The 25,286-nt window shown below is 39.4% G+C and overlaps 1 protein-coding gene across 1 annotated transcript in view; it reads left to right on the top strand.

The window, feature by feature from the left end:
- Nucleotides 1-25,286, top strand: part of LOC126185053 (uncharacterized) — a 904,507-nt gene that overhangs the window by 193,519 nt on the left and 685,702 nt on the right. The window contains exons 4-5 of the mRNA XM_049927811.1: nt 8,645-8,708; nt 19,591-19,668. Coding sequence (XP_049783768.1) covers nt 8,645-8,708; nt 19,591-19,668 — 142 coding nt within the window. The remainder of the gene's footprint in view (nt 1-8,644; nt 8,709-19,590; nt 19,669-25,286) is intronic.

Here is a 25,286-nt window from a genome sequence, read left to right as displayed (position 1 = left end):
AGCATCCTCTGCCCAGTCATGGGCATTACTCGCCTGTGAGAAGCTGGGGGATGTTTCTGTTTCCATCACACCCATAAGAGCTTAAATATGGTCCAGGGTATTATCGTCCACAGGGACCTTCTTTTACAGTCTGATGATGACTGGGCAATGAGGTGTTCATTTTGTCCAGTGCATTCCGAGGGATAATCATGCTGCCACTGGTGCCTTCATCTTGGCCTTTGAGGGTGACACATTACCCAAAAAGGTCACAGTGATGGTTTACCACTATGATGTGGTGCTTTAAGTGCTGGAAGTTCAGGCATATGTCCTCCCGCTATACTTCCAGCATCACTTGCTGAGATTGTGGACGTCCATCACATCCCACTACTCCATGTGCCCTGCCTCCCATCTGTGTCAATTGTGAAGAGCACTATTTGCCTTGCTCGCCAGACTGCAGGATTTTATGGAAGGAAAGGAAAATATTCGAATATGAGACCCTGGACTGACTGACCTTAACTGAGGCTAAGAGAAAATATGACACGCTACATCCTGTTCATATGACATCCACCTACACCACTGCTACAACAATGGTTCCAGCTCCTTCTGTTCTGCCTACTCCAGTCAGGTCTCAGAGCTGCAAGACAACACCTGCCCCCTTGATGGTGGGGGGCACTTTCCTCCCTGTTGCTCTTGCACCACCTACCTCGGGAGCACTGCCACTTCTCAGCTGGAGAAGCGCAAGTCTCCTTTGGCTCCTCTCACTACGAAGTAGTCCCTTGGGTCCCTCCCTTCCTAGTTTTCTACTAGTGGGAAAGATGATACCCGCCAGTGGCTGAAGTGCCCAAAAGGAGCTGGTCATATGGCTTCACGATCCACCTCAGTCCTGGAGACTGAATCAGTGAAGCCCTCCCAGCCAGCAAAACCCAAGTATCAGCAAGAGAAATTCAAAAAGAAGACCTCCAAGACCAAGGAAACTGCGGTGGCACCCACACCACCGCTACCTACAAGCTCTGCATCTGAGGATGATGTGGAGATTCTGGAGTCCAATGAGGACCTAGATCTTACCCGATCCTCAGACACAATGGATATAGACTGCTCAGGAACTAAGTCTGTGGCAGCAGGTGACCCTGAGGCATAAACTGCCTCACTGAATGTTCCATACCTTCCCAGCCTGATGATCATGTCCAGTGAAATTGCGGTGGCTTTTTCCACCACCTGGCTGAGCTATGGCAGCTGTTAAACATTACACCTGCTTTCTGCATTGTGCTCCAGGAAACCTGGTTCCTAGCAATGCAGATCCCTGCCCTCCACAGCTATAAGGGATATTAAAGGAACCATAGTGACTATAATCGAGTGTCAGGTGGAGTTTGTGCCTATGTCCTGAACTCAGTATGTGGTGAAACTGTGCCCCTCCAAACCCCTCTTGAAACTCTGGCTGTCAGGATAAGGATGACATAGGAAATAACTGTCTGCAATGTAGATCTTCATCCAGATGGTCAGTACCCCTGAACGTATTGGCTGCAATGATTGATCAACTCCCTAAACCTTTCCTACTTTTGGGAGATTTTAACGCTCATAACCTGTTGTGGGGTGGCACTGTGATTACTGGCCGAGGTAGAGATGTTGAAACTTAGCTGTCTCAATTCAACCTCTGCCTCTTAAATACTGGGGTCCTCACACATTTCATTGTGGCTCATGGTAGTTACTCAGCCATTGATTTATCACTTTGCAGCTCAGGCCTTCTCCCATCTGTCCACTAGAGAGCCCACAATGACTTATGTGGTAGTGACCACTTCCCCATCTTCCTGTCACTGCCCCAGCATCATGTCCACGGATGTCTACCCAGATGGGCTTTATACAAGGCTAACTGGGAAGCTTTCACCTTGGTGGTCACCGTTGAATCTCCGCCACACAGTAACATCAACCTGATGGTTGAGTGTGTCACCAGGACAATTGTTTCTGTAGCAGAAATTGTGATTCCTTGTTCCTTAGGATGTCCCTATTGGAAGACAGTACATTGGTGGTCGCCAGAAATTGGTGAGGCCATTAAAGAGTGTAGGCAGGCTCTATAGCGACATAAGTGGCACCCTTCTCTAGAGCACCTAATAGCCTTTAAACAGCACCATGCCTGTGTTTGCCAGCTTATAAAAAGACTGAAACAGGAGTGTTGGCAGAGGTACGTCCTATCCATTGGGTGCCAATGTCACCTTCCCAAGTCTGGATGAACATCAGACGTGTTTTTGGGTACCAGACCCCAACAGATGTCCCTGGCGTTAATGTTGATGGCGTGTTATCTACCGACACAAACACGATTGCCGAGGACTTTGCTGAGCGCTATGCTCGCACCTCTGTTTCGGAAAATTACCCCATAACCTTCCACACCCCGCAAATGGCGGAGGGAAGGGAAAGTCCTCTCTTTCGCCTTACACCAAAATGAATCCTATAACGCCCCATTTACAGAGTGGGAGCTCCTCAACGCCTTTGCACACTGCCCTGTCACAGCTCCTGGACCAGATTGAATCCACAGTCAGATGATTAAACATCTCTCGTCCGAATAAAAGCGACATCTCCTCATTACCTTCAACTGGATCTGGTACAGTGGCATCTTTCCATCGCAATGGCGGGAGAGTACCATTATTCCCGTGCTCAAACCAGGTAAAAACCCACTTGATGTGGATAGCTATCAGCCCATCAGCCTCACCAGTGTTCTTTGTAAGCTGCTAGAATGTATGGTGAGCTGACATTTGTGTTGGGTTCTGGAGTCACGTGGTCTACTGGCTCCATGCCAGGGCGGTTTCCACCAGGTTTGTTCTACCACTGATAATCTTGTGTCCCTTGAATCTGCCATCCAAACAGCCTTTTCCAGTCGCCAACAACTGGTAGCCAACTTTTTTGATCTACGAAAAGCTTATGACACGACCTGGCGACATCATATCCTTGCCACATTGTGTGAGTGGGGTCTCCAGGGCCCGCTCTCAATTTTTATCAAAAATTGCCTGTCACTCCATAATTTCTGTGTCCAAGTTGGTGCCTCCCATAGTTTACGGTCTAGAAGCAGCTGTAGGGCCGTCTGTCTCACCTCCTCTGTATGCAGATGACTTCTGCATTTTGTACTGCTCCTCCAGTACTGTTGTTGCTGAGCAGTGCCTACAGGGAGCCATCGACAAAGTGCAGTAATGGGCTCTAGCCCACAGCTTCCAGAAATCGTGAGTTGTGCACTTCTGTCAGCGTCATACTGTTCATACGTAACCAGAACTTCAGCTTTTACCTTAATGATGATCCACTCACTGTTGTGGATACATATTGATTCTTAAGACTGGTTTTTGATGCTCAATTGACTTGGCTTCCTCATCTTTGTCAGCTTAAGCGGAAGTGCTGGCAGCACCTCAATGCCCTCTGCTGCCTGAGCAATACCAACTGTGGTGCTGATCGCTTCATGCTGCTGCAGCTCTACAGAGCCCTTGTTCAATCCCGCCTTGACTATGGGAGTGTGATTTATGGTTTGGGGCACCCTCAGTGTTGCATTTACTCAACCCAGTGCTCCACTGCAGCATTAGACTAGTGACAGAAGCTCTTAGGACGAGTCTGGTGACCAGCGTACTGGTGGCGGCTGGAGTCCCTCAATTGAAGATCAGACATGCACAGCTGCTCACCAGTTATATTGCACACATTCATAGCTCTCCTGAGCATCCTGATTACCATCTCCTTGTCCCAACACTGGCAGTTCATCTCCTGCATCGACGGTCCTCCGGTTGCATTTGGTTCCTTTTGTCTGAACTGGAGTCCTTCCCTTTACCACCTCTACTTGAGGTCCATTCACGTACACCCTCCATTGTGTAACCCTATGCTGAAGCTTTGCCTTGGACTTTCAAATGCCCATAAGGACTCAGTTAACCCTGTGACTCCAGGCTGTCATTTCCTCTTGATTCTTGACATGTACTGGGGGCATGAAGTGGTTTACACTGATGGCTCGATGGCTGATGGTCACATTGGTTTGCATATGTTCACGGAGGCCATATTGAACAGTACTCCTTTCCAGATGGCTGCAGGAGGCCCTCTATGCTCTGGAATGCTTTAGTTGTTCAGTGGTGTTTGTCTGGACCTCAGGTCACATCGGAATTCCAAGAAATGAACATACTGACAGGCTGGCCAAACAGGTTACACGGCAACCGCTTCTGGAGGTTGGTGTCCTTATAACTGACCTGCGTTTGTTATTACGCCACAAGGTTTTTCAGCTTTGGGAGACAGAATCACATAGTCTCAGTACACACAACAAACTGTGTGTCATTAAGGAGACTAAGACTGTGTGGAAGTCCTCGATGAAGGCCTCTCGCAGGGAATCTGTGGTTCTCTGCTGGCTCTACATTGGCCGTGCTTGGGCAACCCACAGCTACCTCCTGCACCTTGAAGACCTGCCTCAGTGTCGGTGTGACACCTGCTTGGTAGTGGCCCATATCCTGGTACACTGTCCTACTTTGACTGCCCTGTGACGAAATCTTTGTTTACCGGACTTGTTGCCACTAATTGTATCTGACAATGCCTCATAAGCTGATTTAGTTTTATCTTTTATTCATGAAGGTGGGTTTTATCATTTGATCTAAGTTTAACGTATGTCTGTTGTCCCTCTGTGTCCTCCACCCTAGTGCTTTTAGATCGAGGTTTTAATGTGTTGCAAAGTGGCTGGTTTCTCCTTTTTATTCTCACAATCAGCCAGCGAGCGATGGTAAACTGCTTTCTCATTTTAATCTCTTCTACCTGTTTGTTGCGTCCCTCTGTGGTTTTCTTGTCCTCTTTTGTTCCTTGAAGTTTTTGTTGCCTTTCTGTCATTTTTCCTTTATTTTGGTATTGTGCTCTGTGTGTCGTTTGTTATATTATTTCCCTTGTATGATTGTTTTCACAGGAAGAAGGGACCGATGACCAAGCAGTTTGGTCCTCCCCCCTTCCCCCCCTCCTTTCCTTTTTAAACCAACCAATCAAAATTTACTCAAAATTCTCTGCTGCTTGTCTTTGGACCAATATTCATCTAAAAATGCTTTCTCAAAGCTTTGCCATGAAGTACAGCTGTCAGCTACCTGAGCTGCCCATCCGTGAGCATCCCCTTTCAAAAAAAAACTCTCAAAAATGACATTCTCTCTCTGTCATTCCATGTTTCAGGCAAATCATTAATTTTTCTAATGAAATCCGGTGGATGCACTTCCCCATATGGCACAAAATTATTAAATTTCTTAAACTAACAAATAAAAGAACTGTTTGGGACACTACATACTCTATGACTTTGATTTTGTACCACTTCCATCTTTTTCTCTACTTCAGCCAATTTTAATTTACTTTTACCAGATTTTCCTCTACCAGTACTGCACACTTTGTTTCTACCTCCTTTTTAAATCTTTTTAATCTGATCGATTTGGTTCTCAAGTTTAACCCTGTTTTCAGCACAAAATTTCCTGGCAGCTTTGACTTGATCTTTACACTGTTTTTTTGTAAGCCTCCACCCTCTACTCTAGTCATCACAAAGTTTCTTTCTCTCTTCTACACATTTACTGCTCATTATTGTTAATTTCTCATTAGTATTGTGTACTACTTTCCTTATCTTTTCATCACAATCTCTCCCTACTGCCTCAACCTTCTTATTTAATTCTGAAAGACTAGACCTACCTACCTTAATTTCCTTTATAATTTCTTTCTTTAGTTCATCTTTTAAGCTAGTCATGTCAGTTTCAATACTATTAATGTCTACTTTCATATCGCTAATGTCTTCTTTCGTACACATACTACTCGTAATTTGCCTTAACATTGCTTCCACATTTCCATCGGCCATAAACTTTTGCCTTTGCTGCCTTTCTCTACTTGATTTCTCCTCCTTAACCTTAACTATCTCATCCACTTATGTACTGTTTTCTTCCGTTTCGCTTACCTCAACGATACAATGTATATGATGCTTTTATCATTCCATCTACAATAAGACTTTCGTCCCCATAATTCAAAGTTACATTCATGTCTGATTTATAACTATTATCATCTATAGAACCAGTCCCCATTAAGTCTTTATGTTCATGTAAAAACTTAACCTCCACATCTTTGTTATCAAAAGTCACTTCCCTGTTGTCCATTGTCCTCCATCACCCTGCCTTGTTCATTAAGGCCACTCATTATGTATCACTTAATACAAAACAGCATTTGCTATTAAATTACCTTATTTTAAATCACTCGTCTCCTGCTGCTGCTGCTGTCATCTTGACTTGTCATCTGCACGGCTGTTGTAATTTGTAATTGTCTTGGCGAGGTGTCTTGTTTATCCCGGTCAGCTGTGTCCACCTGCTTGCTGCTTGGGTGCTCCTGTACTCAATGGCTGCTTCTATAGAACCTGCTCGCTGGTTTGCTGCTGTCTTACTGTGGCCATAAAACCGAAGTGCTGATTGGCTGTTGCACCACTGCACTGTAAACCGCTCTTGAGTTCACTGTTCAAAGTTCGCGAGTCCTAGTTTATTGTGCCCACATACAATAGTCCTCACCTGGGGCACCATATGTGATGTTCACCTGCCTTATTTCATCTACCATTGGCCTCAGTGTCGACATACTGCGTTGCTACACTGACTAAAAATTGGATGGTAGAAGTTCAACACTGACTACTTTAAATCATGTAGCCGACAGACGAACATTTGCATTTCACAGTTCTTTACTTTCACTGTTCACAACGCTCCAATAATACACAGTTATATGGCCAGTGCACTTTGGTTTAACTTTTGATAAGTCTCATTAATAGGTTGCAAGCAAATGTCAACATACTGCTACAATAGTTTACTGTTGAACATCTATGAGCAGTGAAAGACTAACCGCACATTTCACAGTCTTTCAGATAAATTGAACAGACACTGTCATTGTTTTAACACACGACCTAATTGTGTTACACTTATTTCACAGTTAAGTTGAATCATTGTTGTTGATCTAACCATTACAGGTTTCTCGTCTGAAACTTGGCCGTGGACTGACTGTCTTGGGACCAAAAATTGATTAGGGAAGTTTTTGCAGAATGTAAATACTTTTGGACTAAATTAGACAACTCACCAGAAAGCAGATGCATCGATCTATTGATAGGTACACATAAATGAAGGAAAGCTTTCAGAGTTATCCTTTGATGAGCTAGAGTTAAACCACACACACACACACACACACACACACACACACACACACACACACACACACACACAACCCTACCTGGAGTCAGCTAGACTGACAGTACTAATGCTGTTCTGCAGCAGGTGGACTGGTTGGGGGCAGGGGGGGGGGGTGCAGTGTCAGGTGGGGTGGGTAGTGGGACAGGGTGGTGGGAGGCAGGGAGATGGACTGGGGGTGGGTGGCTAGTAGTTCGGACGAGGTGGCTGGTTTACTGGCTAGGAACATGGGAGAGAGGGGTTGTGGGTATATGAACTGGTATGACTAGTGGCCTGTAGGAAGCAGCACACATTGAAGGTGACGTGAATTGGGAGAGGGTGACAGGACAGAGGAAGGGGAAACTGTTACGTGAAGGCTGTGGGAACAATGGGTTACGTGAGATTGGGGCCAGGCCAATTACATGAGCAGAGGATGTGTTGTAAGGATAACTCCCATCTGTGAAGTTGAGAGAAGCTGCTGGTGGAGGAAAGGATTCAGATGGCTCAGGTCATGAAGCAGCCACTGAAATTGAGCATGTTGTGTTCAGATACATGTTGTGCCATTGGGTGCTCAACTTTGTTCTTGACAACAGCTTATCAGTGGTCATTCATCCTGGTAGACAGCTGGTTGGTAGTCATACCAACATTAAAGGATGTACAGTGTTTGCAACAGAGTTAGTATATGACATGGGTGCTTCCACAGGTGGTCCATCCTCTGATGGGGTAAGATAAGCCTGTGACAGGATTGGAGTAGGAGTGCTGAGGAGTGGATAGGGCAGCTCTTCTTGCATCTTGGTCTGCCACAGGGATATATCCCTGTGGCAAGGAGTTGAGAGTTGGAGTGATATAGGAATGGACTAGGATGTTGTGTAGGTTGTGTGGGCAATGGAACATCATTTTAGAAAAGGTGGGTAGGATCTTGGGTAGGATGTCCCTCATTTCAGGACAGGATGAGAGGTGATCAGAATCTCCCACATTAAAGATGCTTACCACTTCCTTCATCAACTTTCCACCATCCTCACCCTTTTATCTCCTGGATCCCTATTCGTCACTGTTGATGCCGCCTGCCCATACACCAACATCCATTATGACAATGGCCTTGCTGTATCAAACACCTAACAATAAACACATTGGAGGGAACTGGCTATGACATCATTATTAGCATGATTTTAATCCTTTATTTAAAAATACTTATACTTATTACTCAGTTATGTAGTTTCCAGTTTCTTAGGCCATTGTCAGGTTACAGCTGAATGCTGCAAACACAGATACATTGACATGGGATGTACACAGAAATTACTCATACAGATATCTCTATGGGTAATATCCTTGTGAGCTACATGTCATTTTATCTGTATTTGTGATATTCAGTTTTAATATGACAGTTCCCTAAGAAGCTGAAAGCTGGATTATGACCACGTAAATAATAATTTACAGGCTATCAGGAAAGTGTTCCCTGTTTCATGTTCAGCTGAACACCGACAGATTGTTAGTTAATTTATTTCTCATTGTAGGTGTTGGCTCCTGTTCCAAGGGGAGATGGTTTACTTAACAAGCCAGAACAAGTTTCAACGCTTTGTGAGTATACTGTTTCACTAGATATTAAAAGTACCTCATATGTATGTATGCCTTTTCATTTTCAGTTGTATTATTTTTAAAAAAAACTAGCTTTATGTGACATGACAATTGTTTTAGTGAAAGACAGTTACATTACTTTCTCTATCACAGTTTGCTCTGTATCCACAACTGCCAGATAAAATGTAGTGACACGAAAAAATCAACAGAAAAGTGTGAGTTTTATGATTCAGTTTCTTAATTTGTTTGTGGAATATTGGGTTTTTATCTAAGTCAACATGCACAGTATACATTTAGCATGCCATCTGTGTATCCTCCCTAGTGTATAATGCATACATGAAATACTTGGTGCAGAGGGAGCAATGTTCACTGTACAGGGGGAACATTAATAAAACTGACAAACTGCAGTGATGAATTCCTGATTGTAAATGGAGGAAAAAAGGTCCTATGAACATGTGACAAATGACAGTGCCTCTAACCATGTGTCATGTGTACCTTGTGTGTTGCAGGCTATGTGCCTGACTCAGCATATGGTAAAGAGGACTAATGACAGAATCCCATAACTGTGATGGTCTGATGCAAAAACCATTGACAGAATCCTTCCCATAGAGGGAAATTCACTGCCGAGAGTCCTTGCCATCATTGCAGGTGATAGGGATAGTAGCAGTTGTCATGCAGGATGCACATAATAATACTTTGGCTTACACACTGTTGGCAGGCAACTTGCCTGGAGCTTGTACTAGGGTTCATTTCAAAGTCCTGTTGAACCCTGTCCTCCAAATCTGGCATACGCACAGTCAACTGCAACCCTGCATGTTTGTCTGTCTGAAAGGACCCATGATCACACAAACACCCAAAATGGGCTTAAAATGTTGTGTTATTTGGTTGGCGCTTGTGAGGGTACTTGTTTCAGAGTAGCCATGCTGCTTCTTGACTGTTTCCATCTGCTTGACCATACACAAACACCATCTTGGCGTGTTCTCAACATGAATACCAGAACGTTCTGCTGCTTACAATATGCTGTGTCAATTACACTGATTGCAATACATAAGAAACACACGGCATATCGTCAGAGGAACTGTCATCCGTCAGTGCCATCTAACGTGGCAACAATGTATTTTTGGACACATGTTCAAAGGACCTTTCTTCCTCCATTTCCAGTCAAGTATCCATTCCTACAGTTGGTCAATTTTATTAATGTTCATCCTTTTTATTTCAGGTTGTGAAATCTAGGGAAAAAAGGTGTCTCGACACCAACAAAGTCTCAGGTCTATATCCTTCATGTGCTTCTGAATTCTGAATCAGAGGTTCTTTACTACTTTTGGAAAAGTTAGGTAGACACACACATTTAGCTCTCAAATAATATTGTTCATTTCCACACTTTCTTCGCATGATGTCTAGGACAGGACTATACTTGGTTTTAACATGATGCCAACCTGTCTGTGTTGATTCAGCAGTGTGTGACTTCACCTTCTGAATCCCTTGCTATGCTCTGTGTCAAGTTTTCCAGATTCCACCCTTATGTATTTACATGAAAGTGATGATTATTTCATCAAATTAATTGCTGCTATCCTGCAAATACTTGGCAAAGAGATCTCCATTACTTCAGCTAATAAATTTAGTGTAAGTTTTGTATAAAGTATGATATTTTGCTGTAAAAATTAATAGATATCAGGCTTGAATTTGAAAGACAACGTTGGAGGACAGGCTTATGCCCAGGGTCAACCTATTAAAGTCTCTAACCATGTACTTACCTATACATTCCATATTGAAACTCTTACTATATCTGTGTCTAAAATTCCTCACCAAAAGACTAAAATAATGGAAAGGATTGCTTCAAATTGTAACACAGTTTAAATCAACTCTGAATTATTGTTTGTTAGGTTCAAGTAAAATGTTCCTACTTTCTCCAGTTACAATCTCACATATTTCACAGTTTCTTCTAAGTTGACCATTGATATTCAGTTTAGTACAGTCACCATCTATTAAATATCTTATCATTAAATATGAAATTAATCTCAGTAATTAATTAATTAATACACTTACCCTCTGCTAATTGTTTCCAAAATACAAGAAAAAATGAGGTTTTTTTGGGAAAAACAAGTGCCCATAATTTATGAAAACCCCAAAATTTTGATAAAAAAAGATTAAAAGTCCTACAATTCTGAAAGGAGGTCCCAGGAATTTTAAATAAAACGGAAATGACACCCTCTTAATTTAAATTAATACCCAGAAAATACTGATATTACAAAACACACTCACAGTGATGCATTCATTCTCTATGACAGAAAACTTACAATAATTATTATTACAGTTGTTTCATTATGACACAAAAATTATTTAAGAAGAAAAGATAACTTTCAAAAATTCACAAGTGTCAGTTAACTTTTTCAAATTAATCAGTCCTTAAAAAAACTAGCACGATACTGATAGAAAAGTCAGACATCAAAAGATTTATCAAAAATTAATATTAACAAACTTTCTATGAAGATTTTTCATATTATTTTTGTAATGTTATACAGAAATTTGTATTTGTGCCATATGCTATTGTGTCTGTTGCTTCAGAGGTAGCCTTATTACTTGATTCAACATATGTGTGAAAAAACAAACAATACAAGGTTCTGAAAACTCAGTCTGCTGTGGTACACTGTTGCAAGACTTACAAATTGAATGACTGCACTGGCCACCAGTGTCTGGTTCATGAAATGTCATAACTCATTTTTTCATATGATTTTGAAGGTAATTTGGATTGCATGATTAACTGTTATGTCATTATGTGGGACCCATAAAAGTAATTTCACTTTTTGAGCTGTGTAACATAATTTCCAACAACTTCATATTGAAGTACTCACTAATATTATGTCCATTCATAGGAATATGTATTGTCAGTTTGTTTGATTTCAATTAGGACTTTTCATGTACAAACAACCGAGTAACAAGAGAGATACCAAATATACTATAATTATGTTTGAAACCTGTAACAGTTCTGTTTATCATACTGTTAGCTTGCTGTGCTATTTGCCAACACAACATCTAACTACCTTGTAATTACTGTAATTCATAAAACAAAACCTTATTATCAATGTGAACAAAGATTTTATTTGGGCTGCTGTATTATATACTGAAATTCTGTTCACACTAAAAAATAATGTACTTGTATTTTAAACAGGAAACACGGTAGTAGCCCAGGATAAATGCAGTTTCAGTCTAATTGACATAAATGTAATTAGCATAATTTGTTCTTATCAGTTTACTTATTTTTCATGAAAACAAGAGATATGTAATTGTCTTTGTATAACATTCCATGCGTTTCAATTGTAATCACCAGATGATAACATTTTTTTTGTAATCGTCAACAACTTTCGTAATTATAATTAGCAAATTTACACACAACCAGGGTACATAAGCACTACAAGAAATCATGGGAGGCCCAGTATGATGTAAGATCGTAAGCAGCACTTTGTGACAGTAATAAACTGTATGCCTGAAACAGTAACTGACTTTTCATGTTTTTTGAGAACCGTTGTGTTCTCTGGCCCATTTCCACTTAAGAAACTTGCAGGAAACGTCAACTGCAGTGAAGAAATGAAATGACAATAAGTCCTGGTCAACATTTATTATTTTGAACAAGCTGAGTTACATCCACTTAATTTCAGGAACATTTATTTCAGCTACAATGTAAAAAAATCATATTTTATAAAGACCTTTACCTTGAATTACTTTTTGTTGACAACATTTATACCCAACAAGGTAGTTACACCATACTCACCACCTGCTGCCTCAACTGATTGGTGGTCATTTCTGATGGTTACCTATATAACAAATAAGTGTTAACATTTTATTCATCATGCTCCTCTGACAGTTGTAGCCCTTTTGCATAACATTTCTTTACATTCTCGCTATTGTATCGCCTTCAATATCAGTATACTTTCAGCTCATATTTGAATTCTTTATTTAATTCCACTATCTTAAATGGTTCTTTATATATGGTGAGACTTCTTGATCTCGTATCACCCTGCTTTCATTGCATATGTGATCTGACCAAGTCCCCTACCTTGTACACTATGGACTGGACAAGTCTGTCATACTGTCTCTTTCCTCTGCCTCTTCATGGGGTCAGGGATTTTCACTTGCCTTGAGATGACTGGGTGTCTGTGTTGTCCTCATCGTTTCATCATCATTCATGAAAGTGGCGAGGTTGGGCTGAGCACAGTTTGGGAATTTGTACGGGCACTGATAACCGCACAGTTGAGTGCCCCACAAACCAACCACATCATCATCATCATCATCATTATCATTATCATCATCATCATCATCATCCACCTCGTGAACTAACATTTGTCGTCCTTGCTCAGTCTTTTCATTCCATGTGATGTCATCTTTTAGTACTTTCTGCATTGTATCCCTGATCAGGCTGTCGAGTGTTCTTTGTAAAAATATTTACACTTGAGCATAACCTGTTGAGTCATGTTGAACATTGTTGATAATGTCTTCAAATGTACAAATTTACATACCCAATCTGCTGTGTCTTTTACGACAATATACTCAACGTAGTCTGGTTATTTATTTCATGACCTGTTCAGGACCATTATATGCAGGATGATGTTGGGAAACCTTCACAGGCTTCACACTTTATTTCTCCAACATCTCTATCCACTCTTTGCTTGTGAACGGAGTGTCACTATCGCTAATAGCACATTTAGGTGCACACACATTGATGAATTGTTCTTTTGCCATCTTCTCAGTGATCTTATCCCTGTAACAGATCTTATCCTTGTAACAGATACAAGCATCTGAAACAAAAGAAAAGTTTCTTAGTTACTAAGACTTGTCACACCTGCATGGGGTTTAGTATCACTCCTTGAAAAGCAACAGCCATTCTTTCTTTTCATTCTGTACATAATACTGTGTGCTTAAAACTTTATTCTTAACTTTTTTTCATGGCATACCCCACAGCTTTCAAGTAAATTCTTTATCTATATCGCCATTTTGAAAAACCAGCAACTGTGTTAGATTTTTTCTGTGTATTTCTTTGGGCTGAGATGTCCACAAGTAAGGTGTGTTTACCACACTAGCATCTCTACACCTGGATCTGGAATTTGCTCTCTCTACTCTGCTTAACTCAAATTTGTTGTGCAATATAAAACACCATTATCTAGAAGATAAAATTCTCAAATTTTCTCCTGGCTCATACAACTATATATTCATTTAATTACTACCAGTATGCTGCCCTTGTTTTGTTCTCTTCTTATGTTTCTTGCCATTCTTCTCATTGTTCTGCTAGGCAGCAGATTTGACAGTGCATCATGGTACCAGCTGTTGTATGCCTGACACATAGGGTACCTTGAAATCAAAGTCTTGCAATGCAAGTGTCCTCCTAGTCAATCCTCCATGACAGTTTACAAGTGAACATGAATGAAAGAGCCTTATGGTCTATTACAACAATTGATGTGTGTTCTGCAAGATAATATTGGAACTTTGCAAAGGAAACAGTGCAGTTAACAGCTTGTTTTGGTTACTGGATGTTTTTGTTCATACTATGTCAACATGCGACTACCAAAGGCTGCTGTTATGATTACTCCATGCTGGTCTTCTTTTTGGTACAGCTGATGATAATCCAGTGTTTCTCAGCCTAGATAAAATATTTTAGCCATATCAGGGTGCGACAGTATTGATGCAGTATACAATTTGTCTTTAATTCTTGTGATACCTTCCATAAATTTCACCATCAAAGGCCATGCATTGTTCTTTTTCAACAGTCTGTGTATGCCTTGCTGTTAAATATTTTATCACCCAGGCAAAGCAATGTTAGCATCCTCAGGGACCGAAGTATCTCTTCAACTGTTTCCTGTTTATCAGTACAGGGAATTTCCTTATTGCTTCCAGCCTGTCTGGATTATGTTTAAGTTCTTCTGGTTCAATAATATAAATATGCCCCAAAAAGTTTCTCTTTTGATGCCCAAATTCTGACATTTAGAAAACTAAGCATCACTCTGCCAAGTTCACAACTCTCTTTAAAAGTTTTTCCCAAGTTTCACTTGTTACAAGAATGTCATTTATGCTTAATGGGATCTCCTTCAACAAATTTTCACCGAATACTTGGTCAGGTATCCTGATGAAACCTGATGCATGCACATTCATTCTAAATGACAACATTCTATGCTGCTATCAGTGGCTTTTGTACAAAAACAAAAATGCAGTGTATTGTCTAGGTTCTAGACATAAATTTAAACAGTTGGGTCCTGTCACAGTCACCACTTGTAAGCCTTTCGCAGTTCTGTTTATATAAAGTTTGGTATTTTACTGTCGGAATTAATAGGCATTGGACTTGAATTCTGAGAATCTAACTGGAGGACAGGCTTATGCCCAAGGTACATACATCAGATTATTAAAGTTTCTAACCATGCATCTACTGACACATGCCCCATTGAAACTAAAATGAGGGAAAGTCTCTCTTCAAATTACACAAAGTTTAAATGAACATTGAATTTATTGCTCTTTAGGCTCAAGTAAACTGTCCCTATGTTTAATTAAAAAAATAAAAAATAAAAATAAATAAAAATAAAAAACACAAAAAATGAAAAAGTTGTTATATTAACTTAAGTATGTTGTTAAATTAACTTAATTTGACTCGTTACACATCATTACAAAATATCGTATTCATGATCCATGGAACTAGTATTAATCTAATCTAATCTAATCTAATCTAGTCACTATTCACACTGCAGTTACAATCTCAAATATTTCACAGTTCCGTCTGAGTGAGCCATTGCTGTTCAGTTTGATACGGTTGCCTGCCAGGCACTTTATTGTGAATAGCAGAGTAATCATGTAGATGTAGATGATGTAGATTATCATCAAATATGGAATTAAGCTCACTTTTTTAATTAATGCACTTCCATACACGATCACAGCCAGTGCATGCACCTGAGGCTTGGCGTGCAGAATTGCTTAAACTGAATTTCTCCCTTTCAGTCAGGATCTGAGATTAAAAATAGCATTAATTGCCATTTACTCTGTCAGTTAAAGCTTTCATGTGTGTCTGTTACATCTTTAAAATAAAGAAGCAGTTTGTTTCTCAAAACCAGTGGGCAAGATAAAAGCACAGAAGAGAATATTGTAATGATTACTCCCATAATTGTCCAAAATTGAAACTTGGTGGCCAGTAAAAAGTAATATTCAAATGTTTTGATGAAAGCAAAGAAATGAGTTTTCTAAATCTATTCTCAAAATTTATTTTACATTTTAGATTGCGTTTTAGCTTTTTCTATCTCTTTATTTTGATATCGTCACAACACGTGACTTGCCCTTGCAGCTTTACCTCCACCATTACCTCTCTCATACCTTTTACACATCAGGTTTCATTTTCAGTTTCATATGCTACACTTGTTTTAAATTGGTTTCCTATACTGATTTTCCCTGATAAGTTCTGTTCTTTATTAGGGCTGTTTACTTCACTCCAAGCCAAAACACTGCTGTGTTGTACTGTGTCATTCATTGTTGTTCACATGGACCAGTGTACAGGATGGCATCTTCATCTTACATTGATCACAGTGAAAGAGAAATTTCAATGGTAAATGAGTCATCGAATATAGAGACTATAAAGATCACAGTTTCAATGACATAAACAGTGATATAAATGATAGTGAAGCTTCCAGTACTTGTTCATTCTGATAATGTGTGCTTACATGATAATTTGTATTCATTTGTTCCACCCATTCCTGGAGGAAAATAAAATCAATAATCAATTGGCTCCAAAAAGAAGGAAGCACAAAAGATATTAGCGTTCAAAGTGGTATGTTAGTTTGTGTACTATTATTAGTTTTCAAAAGTAATCATACATTGAAGAAATTCTAAGTAATTGCTTTTTGTGAAACTGTTACAAGTAAATATATGAGATTTATATTTAGACAGCCATGAGTCTAAATGCTTATTTCTGACTTGAAGAGAGAAGAAGAAAAAAGAAAAAATCGACTGTTTGAATGTCTGTTTCTGTCACCATTTTCTCAATGCCACAATGAAAGGGTTAATGAAACTTCCAGTTTTACACACAGAAATCGGAGTAAAACAGCTGAATTCAACAGTTAATTCCTTGGCGAATAGTTAAACAGTATGGATGCTGACACTGGAAAATGGCAAAAAAGATAAGGCACAGTGAGAAATAGCCTGTTTGAAAATTTAGAATCCAGCAGAATTGTCTGGTGACTACTTTCACTATAATTAGACCTAGTTACTGAGTGGTTTGTCTTTCATACTTGCACCATTAACAGGACAGGTCAGTGACAAATTTTCTAAACATACCATAAATTATTAAAAAAAATAAAACATCAGCAAACATTAATTTTCCTTTGTATTTTACCACATTACCATGTGAACCACCAGCAAATTGGTACAGTTCTTCATATGAGCCAGTGTGCTCATCTGTTGTCTGTGATAGCACATTTCACAAACAGTCTTGCATACCATCACAATATGGTTTTCTATTGAAGTTTTGTGAGAAGAAACACCACCCATTTGTTCTATACAAGGTTACATCTTGATCAGTTCCTGATTCAGTCAAGTTGTTGTATGTGTTATTAACTGCATTATATTGCTATCTTTCCTTATCACCAGTTACTTCATCCAGTGATAAGCAGTATGTTCTCTTTGCATTCTCTGCAACACTTTACCCAAAACATTCCTGCTATCTCCCTGTTAGCTTATTCAGTTATTGATGTTTTCTTGTACTTCTATGTATGACTTAAATGCTGGTTCAAGAATTGTAGAAATCATAAAGGTGGCAGACATGCACATGCCTTTTATATACAAGTGTTTCAATTTACTTTGTACAACCCAATTTTTGGAAAAAAAAAGGGAGGGTGCAGTGGTCTTCAGTATTTAATGGCAATTGAATTTCGAAACTCCCTCCACCTGCCTGAACCAACTGGCAGCTCACATGTTCTGTCTTCTCTAAAGTGTTTGTGCAAGACTGATAGTGCATGCGTGCAATCATTGATTCATTCATCCATTCACAAATGATGTTCTGTAAATCCCCTCATGCAGGAGTGCCTTCAGGGATGTGAAACAGGTCAAGTTATACATTAGCAGGCAGAGGCAACCACTGCTGAGCGCAAACCGAATAATGTGCCCCAGCTACCAAGAAGTAAATGGACTTCATTTTATACTCAAACTGGGGAAGAAAAAAAAATGCTGCTTAATACCAATCCACCGATAGTCACTGACGTAGCACTAGGAGACTTCTTATGCAGGTGATGTTGGTGCATCCACATTGGTGGATAGCGGTAGAGCTTGAAGGTTGTCCAGGAGGGAGGTCCTGGTGAGGCAGAAGCTTGTGACCACTCAAGATGAACATCAATGCCTCAGACAGATGGCTCCCTCAGACGGACTGATGACACAGCAAGTGGATGAAGGAGTGACAGTGGGTTGCATGCAGACAGGCCATGGGTGCAGCTGATTGTGAGCCCAGTATAGAGGACTCTGAAGAGATGCAGAGCGATGGCTTGGACATAGTGTGGAATGGAGGCATCAGCAGCCAGTATAGAGATCAAGGCTCAGACCAAAGACATCAGCAGCCAATACGGGAAACTCGGACAGGACATTGAGTGAAGATAGCCTTTAAAGTCCCCCAACAAAAGAATACTTCCGTGATGATCAGCGAGCACATGCTCTGTGGAAGAGAACCAGTGACCGTGATTGCAACACAAATTTCAGTGACTCTAGCACCTTCAGTGGGGAGGCTGGTGGTTCTCAGAGATGGGGCTGACAACCAACATGGTTTGCTAATATTTGTGGTTATACAATTTACCCTGCATCTGTGTGGTGATGTTTCCAGTGACCTGGAGAGGTGGCTGTGTGCAGCAAGTCTGTGATCCATACAGGTGGATCACAGGTGGGTACTATATATACTAACAAAAAATTATGTCTATCCCTAATTACTCAAACTGATAATTATGGTAATTTTCTAGATTAATTTCTGTATGTATGTAAGAAGAAAAACAGCTACTTCAGATAAGTTCACTCCTTCCCTCCCCTCCCCCCCTCCTCCCCCCATACTACTAAGGACCTTTTACTATGTAATATTTCAAACAAAGCAGGTATATAACTTTACACAGCTGTCTGCATACTAGCAATATCAAGATCTCTCTGATACAGTTATTAGAGCTTTGAATTACATTCTTGAGTCCGAGTATTCTGTTAAGTTTTAGGTGTAGTGATTAATGTGGCATTCTTTTACTTCATTTGCACCAGAATACAAAACTTCATTTTGAACCTTTGAACCCTAGAAATGGATGACATAGTTTCCTTCAAGGTCATACAAGACAGAAAATGATTCAGGGAAGAAGTAGGCTGTACAGTCTTAGAATGTAGCTGAAAAACATTCAAATGTGAGAAGCATATGAATGATGATATATAGCTAGGAATTGCTGTCAAGGAGGCTTACTCACCTGTTGATGATTCCTCCAGTATGTATGTTGAGAACAAGGCACTGCAGAATTAAATGGTTGGACCTAGTATTTGTCAAAAGATGAGGAGGAAATGGACACAGGAAGGCTTCTAAGTAACAAAGCATCTATAACCTTCCCAACTTGTACACTATTTTATCTTCAGGAAAGCCACATATGCTCTGATGCATATTTGTAATTGTGATAATGCACTTGGCAGTACTTAACAGAATAGGAATGTTGTTGTTGTTGCTGTTTTTTATGATGATGGTGGTGATGATTTTAGGGTTCATAATCATAATGTACGTAAATTTCAACAGGTATTGTTCAGTTCTGCCATTCACAAAGGCTATGATATTTGTTTGTTTACAAAATTAAAAAAGAATGTTGTTGATAGTTGATAGCTGCATAGTTACATTGACCAATGTTGTTTTTTCTAACAGGTGAACCATGTGCTGAACCATCTAAACAGAAGGAATATGTTGAACCCGACAGGTGGCCCACAGATCACAGTGAATTGGGTACATATTCAGTACATCTATGTTGTAGTCATGATTTGCAATTAGTTTTTCACTTATGTGATTTTTTTCTCAAATTCAGTTACATATTATTTGTCTTTCTTAGTGGGATCATTTGATTCTTTTTTTAAAACTGTCAGGAAAAAAATGAATGTGAAATTTGGGAGCCAGCATTAATTCTATACATACAAAGTTTATGTTTGAAAGTCCCTTGTTATTTAGATGATTGTATTTCAAATTATCCAGATTTCCATGCAAATGAATGTTGCATGAATTTTTGTATATGTGGCCATTTGGAGTTTAAAGGCATATTTTGAAGATTACATGGATAGACATTTATAATGAATCTTTGAGAGCATTTCTCATGGAGAAAAACGGTTTTTCTTAGTTCTTTAAGATGAACTTAAACAGTCTCAACCACAAGAACCCTTTATTTTTGTGGCAAACAGTTTTGGTCAGTTATTGAGCATCTTCAGACTTCATACATCTGCTCTGTTTGCTGAAACTGCCTACCAACATGGTATGGTGTCTGAAGATGTTCAGTAACTAACCAAAACTATTAACCACAAAAATAAAGGTTTCTTGTTGTCGGGACTCTTTATGTTCATTAATGTTTATAATGCATATTACATTGCTTTTGTGGCCTTTGTTTATATTTTGCAATAACATATTGATAACCTGTTTCATTGATTTATTTGTATGAATTACACCTAAAGTGCAGAACATGAGTAATTTTGTGAATTTGTTACAATCTGTGAACTTAATAGTGAGCTCAAGTGCCATAGTTCAACACTGTAGACATTGGTAAAAGTCAGTGTACTTCATGCCAATAAATTTAAATCGAAAAAATATCCTGTTGTTGTTATACAATGCTGTTGCCCCATGTGTGACAGACACCAGGAAAGCATTTAAAATATTTTATCCTGGTCTAAACCACATTACATGTTTTGCCCATGTACTTCGTGTAGCTGAAATGATAGTCTAAAATTTGGCAGTGTGAATATGCTAATAAAAACAGGGTAAATGGGTGCACAAAATACAGACATTTGATACTACTGACAGCATTAATTAAGTAATATGCTGACTTTTTTTCCCAATTGAAGGTATTCTTAAAAGCACCTGTCCATGTTGCTGCATTTAGAAATATACTCCCAGGTTTAGCTTTGACACCAAACCTATTTTACATGATAATTTTGATTAATTTGTCAGTGAGAAACCATGAAGTGCCACAGATCTATGATACTGAAATCTCTATTGTATATTCCATTGAGAAACCATAAAGTTACTGCAACCTAGATCTTTTCTTTCCCTCTCCATTTTTTGGGTTGTAGATACTTTAGAATCCACCAGTGCAGCTTGTGTTAAAGATGCAGAACTAACATTTAAGAAAACAGGTTCAGAAATCAATATTTGTGCATTTTCTTTTGACAATAATGAAGTTGTAATCTGCAGGAGGAATCGCACACAGTTATGAAGAGGTTGAAAAATCTTTGCGGTCATACTGTGGAGAAGTGTGTGTTGCAGCTTTTAAGATAAACAAAGTTGTCACATCAAATTCTGGTTTTGATTTTATGAAGTTATAGGAAAATATTTTGTGGAAGAATTGTAAAAGACTGTCAACTTGATCTGATTTCATCCAAAATTTCTTCACTTAAGTATGCACTTCTCACTACTTATGACAAAGAAAGGCTATTTTCTGTGGACAAAAATGTACTGTGTGGTAAACACATGAGCCTAAGTGAAGAAAAGTGGGAGGATTGTTTATTGTGCACTAATTTAGAAGAAAGTAGAAATAAATGTAGAACTGAATACTGCATATTTTTATTTATTTTGTTGCCTTGTGCATTTTAATGATATGGTAGTGGATGAATGCAGGCATGCAATACAATTTAATAGTGCATGAAAAATTTGGTTCTAGTAATAACATTATGACTAATTTAAGGAGTAAAGGTATTAACCCACTAAACAGCAGAGGTGCTAGGTTGTTGATAGATACATAAAAAAAGACAGCGAACCTTGTTAGCTTTCCAACGAAGTCTGGCACACAGTTTAATCTACAAGTAAGTTTCAAAACCCCGTGCGCTCTCCTGCAGAGTGAATAACAGATTCTGAATGCAAAATTTAAAAATTGTGTTCCTTACTCTTAATTATATATATATTTACATATGTAGTTGAAGGTAAACCTAGCATTTAACTATTTCCCTGCTTCACCCATGTATATACGAGTGGCAATTGCTATGCATTGGGTGGTACACCTGTAAATCTTTGTTTCATGTGCTATAATTGTCTTAAAGTGGTTTCTGATATTGGCTTGCCCTTATAAGTACTGTTTGATGCTAGGTCTTTTTACTTCAATCTAAGGGGGGGGAAAATTGAAGAAGAAGAGAGAGAGAAAAGCAAAGAAAAAACTGCTTTGTTTTACTGTGTCGTTCATTGTTGTTCAAGTGATTCAGTGTACAGAATGCCTTCTTTGTCTTATGTTGGGCATATTGAAAGAGAAGTTCTGCATTAAATGAGTTACTTAACACACTAGAAAGTGAAGATGAAGATCATAGTTTCAATGATGTAGACAGTGGTATAAGTGCAAATGAAGTTTGAGCACTTTTTTGTTCTGATAATGCCTGTTTATATTCATCTGTTCCACCAATACCTAGTGGGAAATAAAAGCATCAAAGTATTGCTATGGGCTTTTTAATACTCAGTTGGTGCAAAAAAAGGGAAGAATACAAGATATTGGTCCTCAGAGTGCAATATCTGTTTTTGTGTATTATTAATTGTTTCCAAAAGCAATCATACATCCAAGAAATTGTAAGTAATTGTTTTGTAAAACTGAAAATAAATATGTGTGCGTGATATTCAGCTGCCCATGAATTTAATTGCTCATTTCTGAATTAAAGAGAGAAAAAGAAAAAATTGACTCTTAGAAAGTCTGTTTGCTTTCCCAGTGTTGGAGGGAAAGGATTAATGCAACTTCAAGTTTTAAATAAAGAAATTAGTGCAAAATGCCCGAATTCAACAGTTAATTCAGTGGTGATCAATGAAGCAATACAGATTTAAATGACCATGTTGAAAGAATGTTCTGATTATGGTTGCATTGACTATATTGTTTCATAGGCTATCACTGGACAAAGGCGCATAAGATTTTTAAATTCAGGACCCAGCAGAATTGTCTGGCAACCTTTTGCAGAAAAAGCAGTTGGGAGATATCAGACAGGCTTTAGATCAGGTAAATCAACTGTTGACCATTTACCCACCCTGAGGCAGATATTAGAAAGAACGAGGGAAAACAGTATAGAAACATATCATATATTTGTCGCTTTTAAAGCAACATATGACACCATTAAAAGAAATTAGCTTATTGAAGCCATGAATGAACTGAGCATACCACAACATTTTAGATGCCTAAGTTTGACTATGAAAAAAAAAATGTAAAGTATGGATGCAAGAAAGTTAACACCAAGTTGTGAAACTAACTCGACTGAGGCAAGGGGATTCACTCTCATGTATCGTTTTTAACAGAGCACTAGAGAAGGTAATAAGGACAGCTCAAATCAACACAATAGGCGCAATATACAATAGAGTGGTGCAGCCTCTGGCCTATTCAGATGATGTGAATAGTATTGCAAGATAGCTGATAAAGAAACATACATGGCATTGGTGGTAACAGCAATAGAAATGGGACTGGAAGTGAACATCAATAAAACCAAATACATGCAAATAAATAGAATCTGTTAGTGAATTTGTCTATCTGGGAACATTGGGAACATCACAGAATGATATTAGCATGAAAATAAAGTGGTGAATCCACCTAGCTATTATGGGATGGCCCCATGACGTAAGTCCAGAAATTTGTCCAGAAGAGCAAAGTGTTAGCTGTATAAGACTTTCATACGTCCATTATTAATATACAGCTCAGAAACCTGGACACAGACACAATAATGTGAAAAGCTAATGGCATATTTTGAACGAAAGGTGTTATGCAAAATCTATGGGGCAATTAATGAAGGTGGAGCATGGCACAGATGTTATAATTTTGTACTTTACAGATTATAGAAAGGTCTTGAAATCGTAAAGTTCATTAAAATAAACTGCCTGAAATGAATCAGTCTTGTTTTTCACATAGAACATGAGGATCCAACAAAAATAGCACTGCTTGCAAAACCCAGTGGGACGAAGAAGCAGGGAAGACAAAGACTTTGATGCTTGGATGACATAAAAGATGATTTAAAAATTGTCAGAGGATGGAGATGCAAGATGCTGGACAAGGAGGAGTGGAATTATGTCCTAGAGCAGGCCAAGGCCTATTAAGGGTTGTAGAGCCAGGAAAGAAAGGGTGGGGGGGGGGGGGGGGGGGGAAGCCGTCAGAATTATCTGGCAACTACTTTCAATATAGTTAGACCTAGTTACTGGTGCTTTCTGCACTATCAGGATAACAGGATGATGACAAATTTCCTAAATATACCATGAATTATAAAAAAAGCAAATTACCAACAAATATTAGTTTTCATTTGTATTTTACCACATTATCCTGTGAAGCACCAGCAAATTTCATTTGAACCAGTGTGCTCGTCTGCAGCTTGTGATAGTGTATTTCACAAATAGTCTTGTGTGCTATCACAGTATGCTTTTCGTTGGTTGTTTACTGAGAAGAAACACCACCCATTTGTTCTATACAAGGTTAAACCTTGACCAGTTTGTGCTTGAGTCCAGCTGATGTATCCTTTAATAACAGCATTATACTACTGTCTTCCTTTTTGCTAGTAAGTGCATCCAGTGGCAAGCCATACATTCTATACCTTGGGTTCTCCGCAACTCTCAATCCAAACTACTCTTGCTACCTTTCTGCTAGCTTCTTGAGTTATTGGCTCTTTCATATACTTTCAAGAATAACTGAAAGACATTATAGAAATCATAAAGACAACAGACATGCTAATTTCTTTTATATATAGTGCTTCAATTTACTTTGTACAACACCCATGTGGGTCTGGGGGTTAGAATAGGCCCAAGGTATTCCTACCCATTGTATGAGGTGACTGAAAGGAGTTTCACACATTTCAGCCTTTATGTGATGGTTCCCTGTAGGGTTTGACCTCCAGTCTTCAAAATTTTCCTGAAGAGCAAGCCAATTGGGGAAGGGTGCCTTACAAGGGACATCGTGTCCATCATCCACTGAGATCTTTATCCCACTTTCTCATCGTCGCATTGCAGTCCTGCCCATTCTCAATCTCTTGGATGAGGACACCTTCCTGGGTGCGTTTTCCACCATGCACTATGTAGTGTCAATTTCTGCGTTGACGATGACCGTGGACTTCTTTGCACTTGATATCTAGCACAGTAGCCAGTACGTTGTGGTGGGGTCGCCGTGCACCCTGTCGGTTGTAGCCCCCTGACCACACAGGGATTGCTCTGCTGATACCTGCGCCATTAACTCCCCACGTTTGCCAAGGGGTAGATGCCCATTTCTGTTAGGCATCGGGACTCCCGGAAACGGCCATCCTGCCAGGTGACCTTTGGTGCGGCTGGGTGGCGCCCATGGGGAGGGCTCCTGGTCGGCGTGGGTGGCATCAGGGCAGATAACACACAATGAAGCGTAGTCCAACATCTCTTGCTAGTGGTGAAAC

Source organism: Schistocerca cancellata, chromosome 4, assembly GCF_023864275.1.
Source record: "Schistocerca cancellata isolate TAMUIC-IGC-003103 chromosome 4, iqSchCanc2.1, whole genome shotgun sequence".
NCBI lineage: Eukaryota > Metazoa > Arthropoda > Insecta > Orthoptera > Acrididae > Schistocerca > Schistocerca cancellata.
The sequence above is the reverse complement of the archived record's forward strand: the minus strand, read 5'-3'. Positions and strand labels throughout refer to the sequence as shown.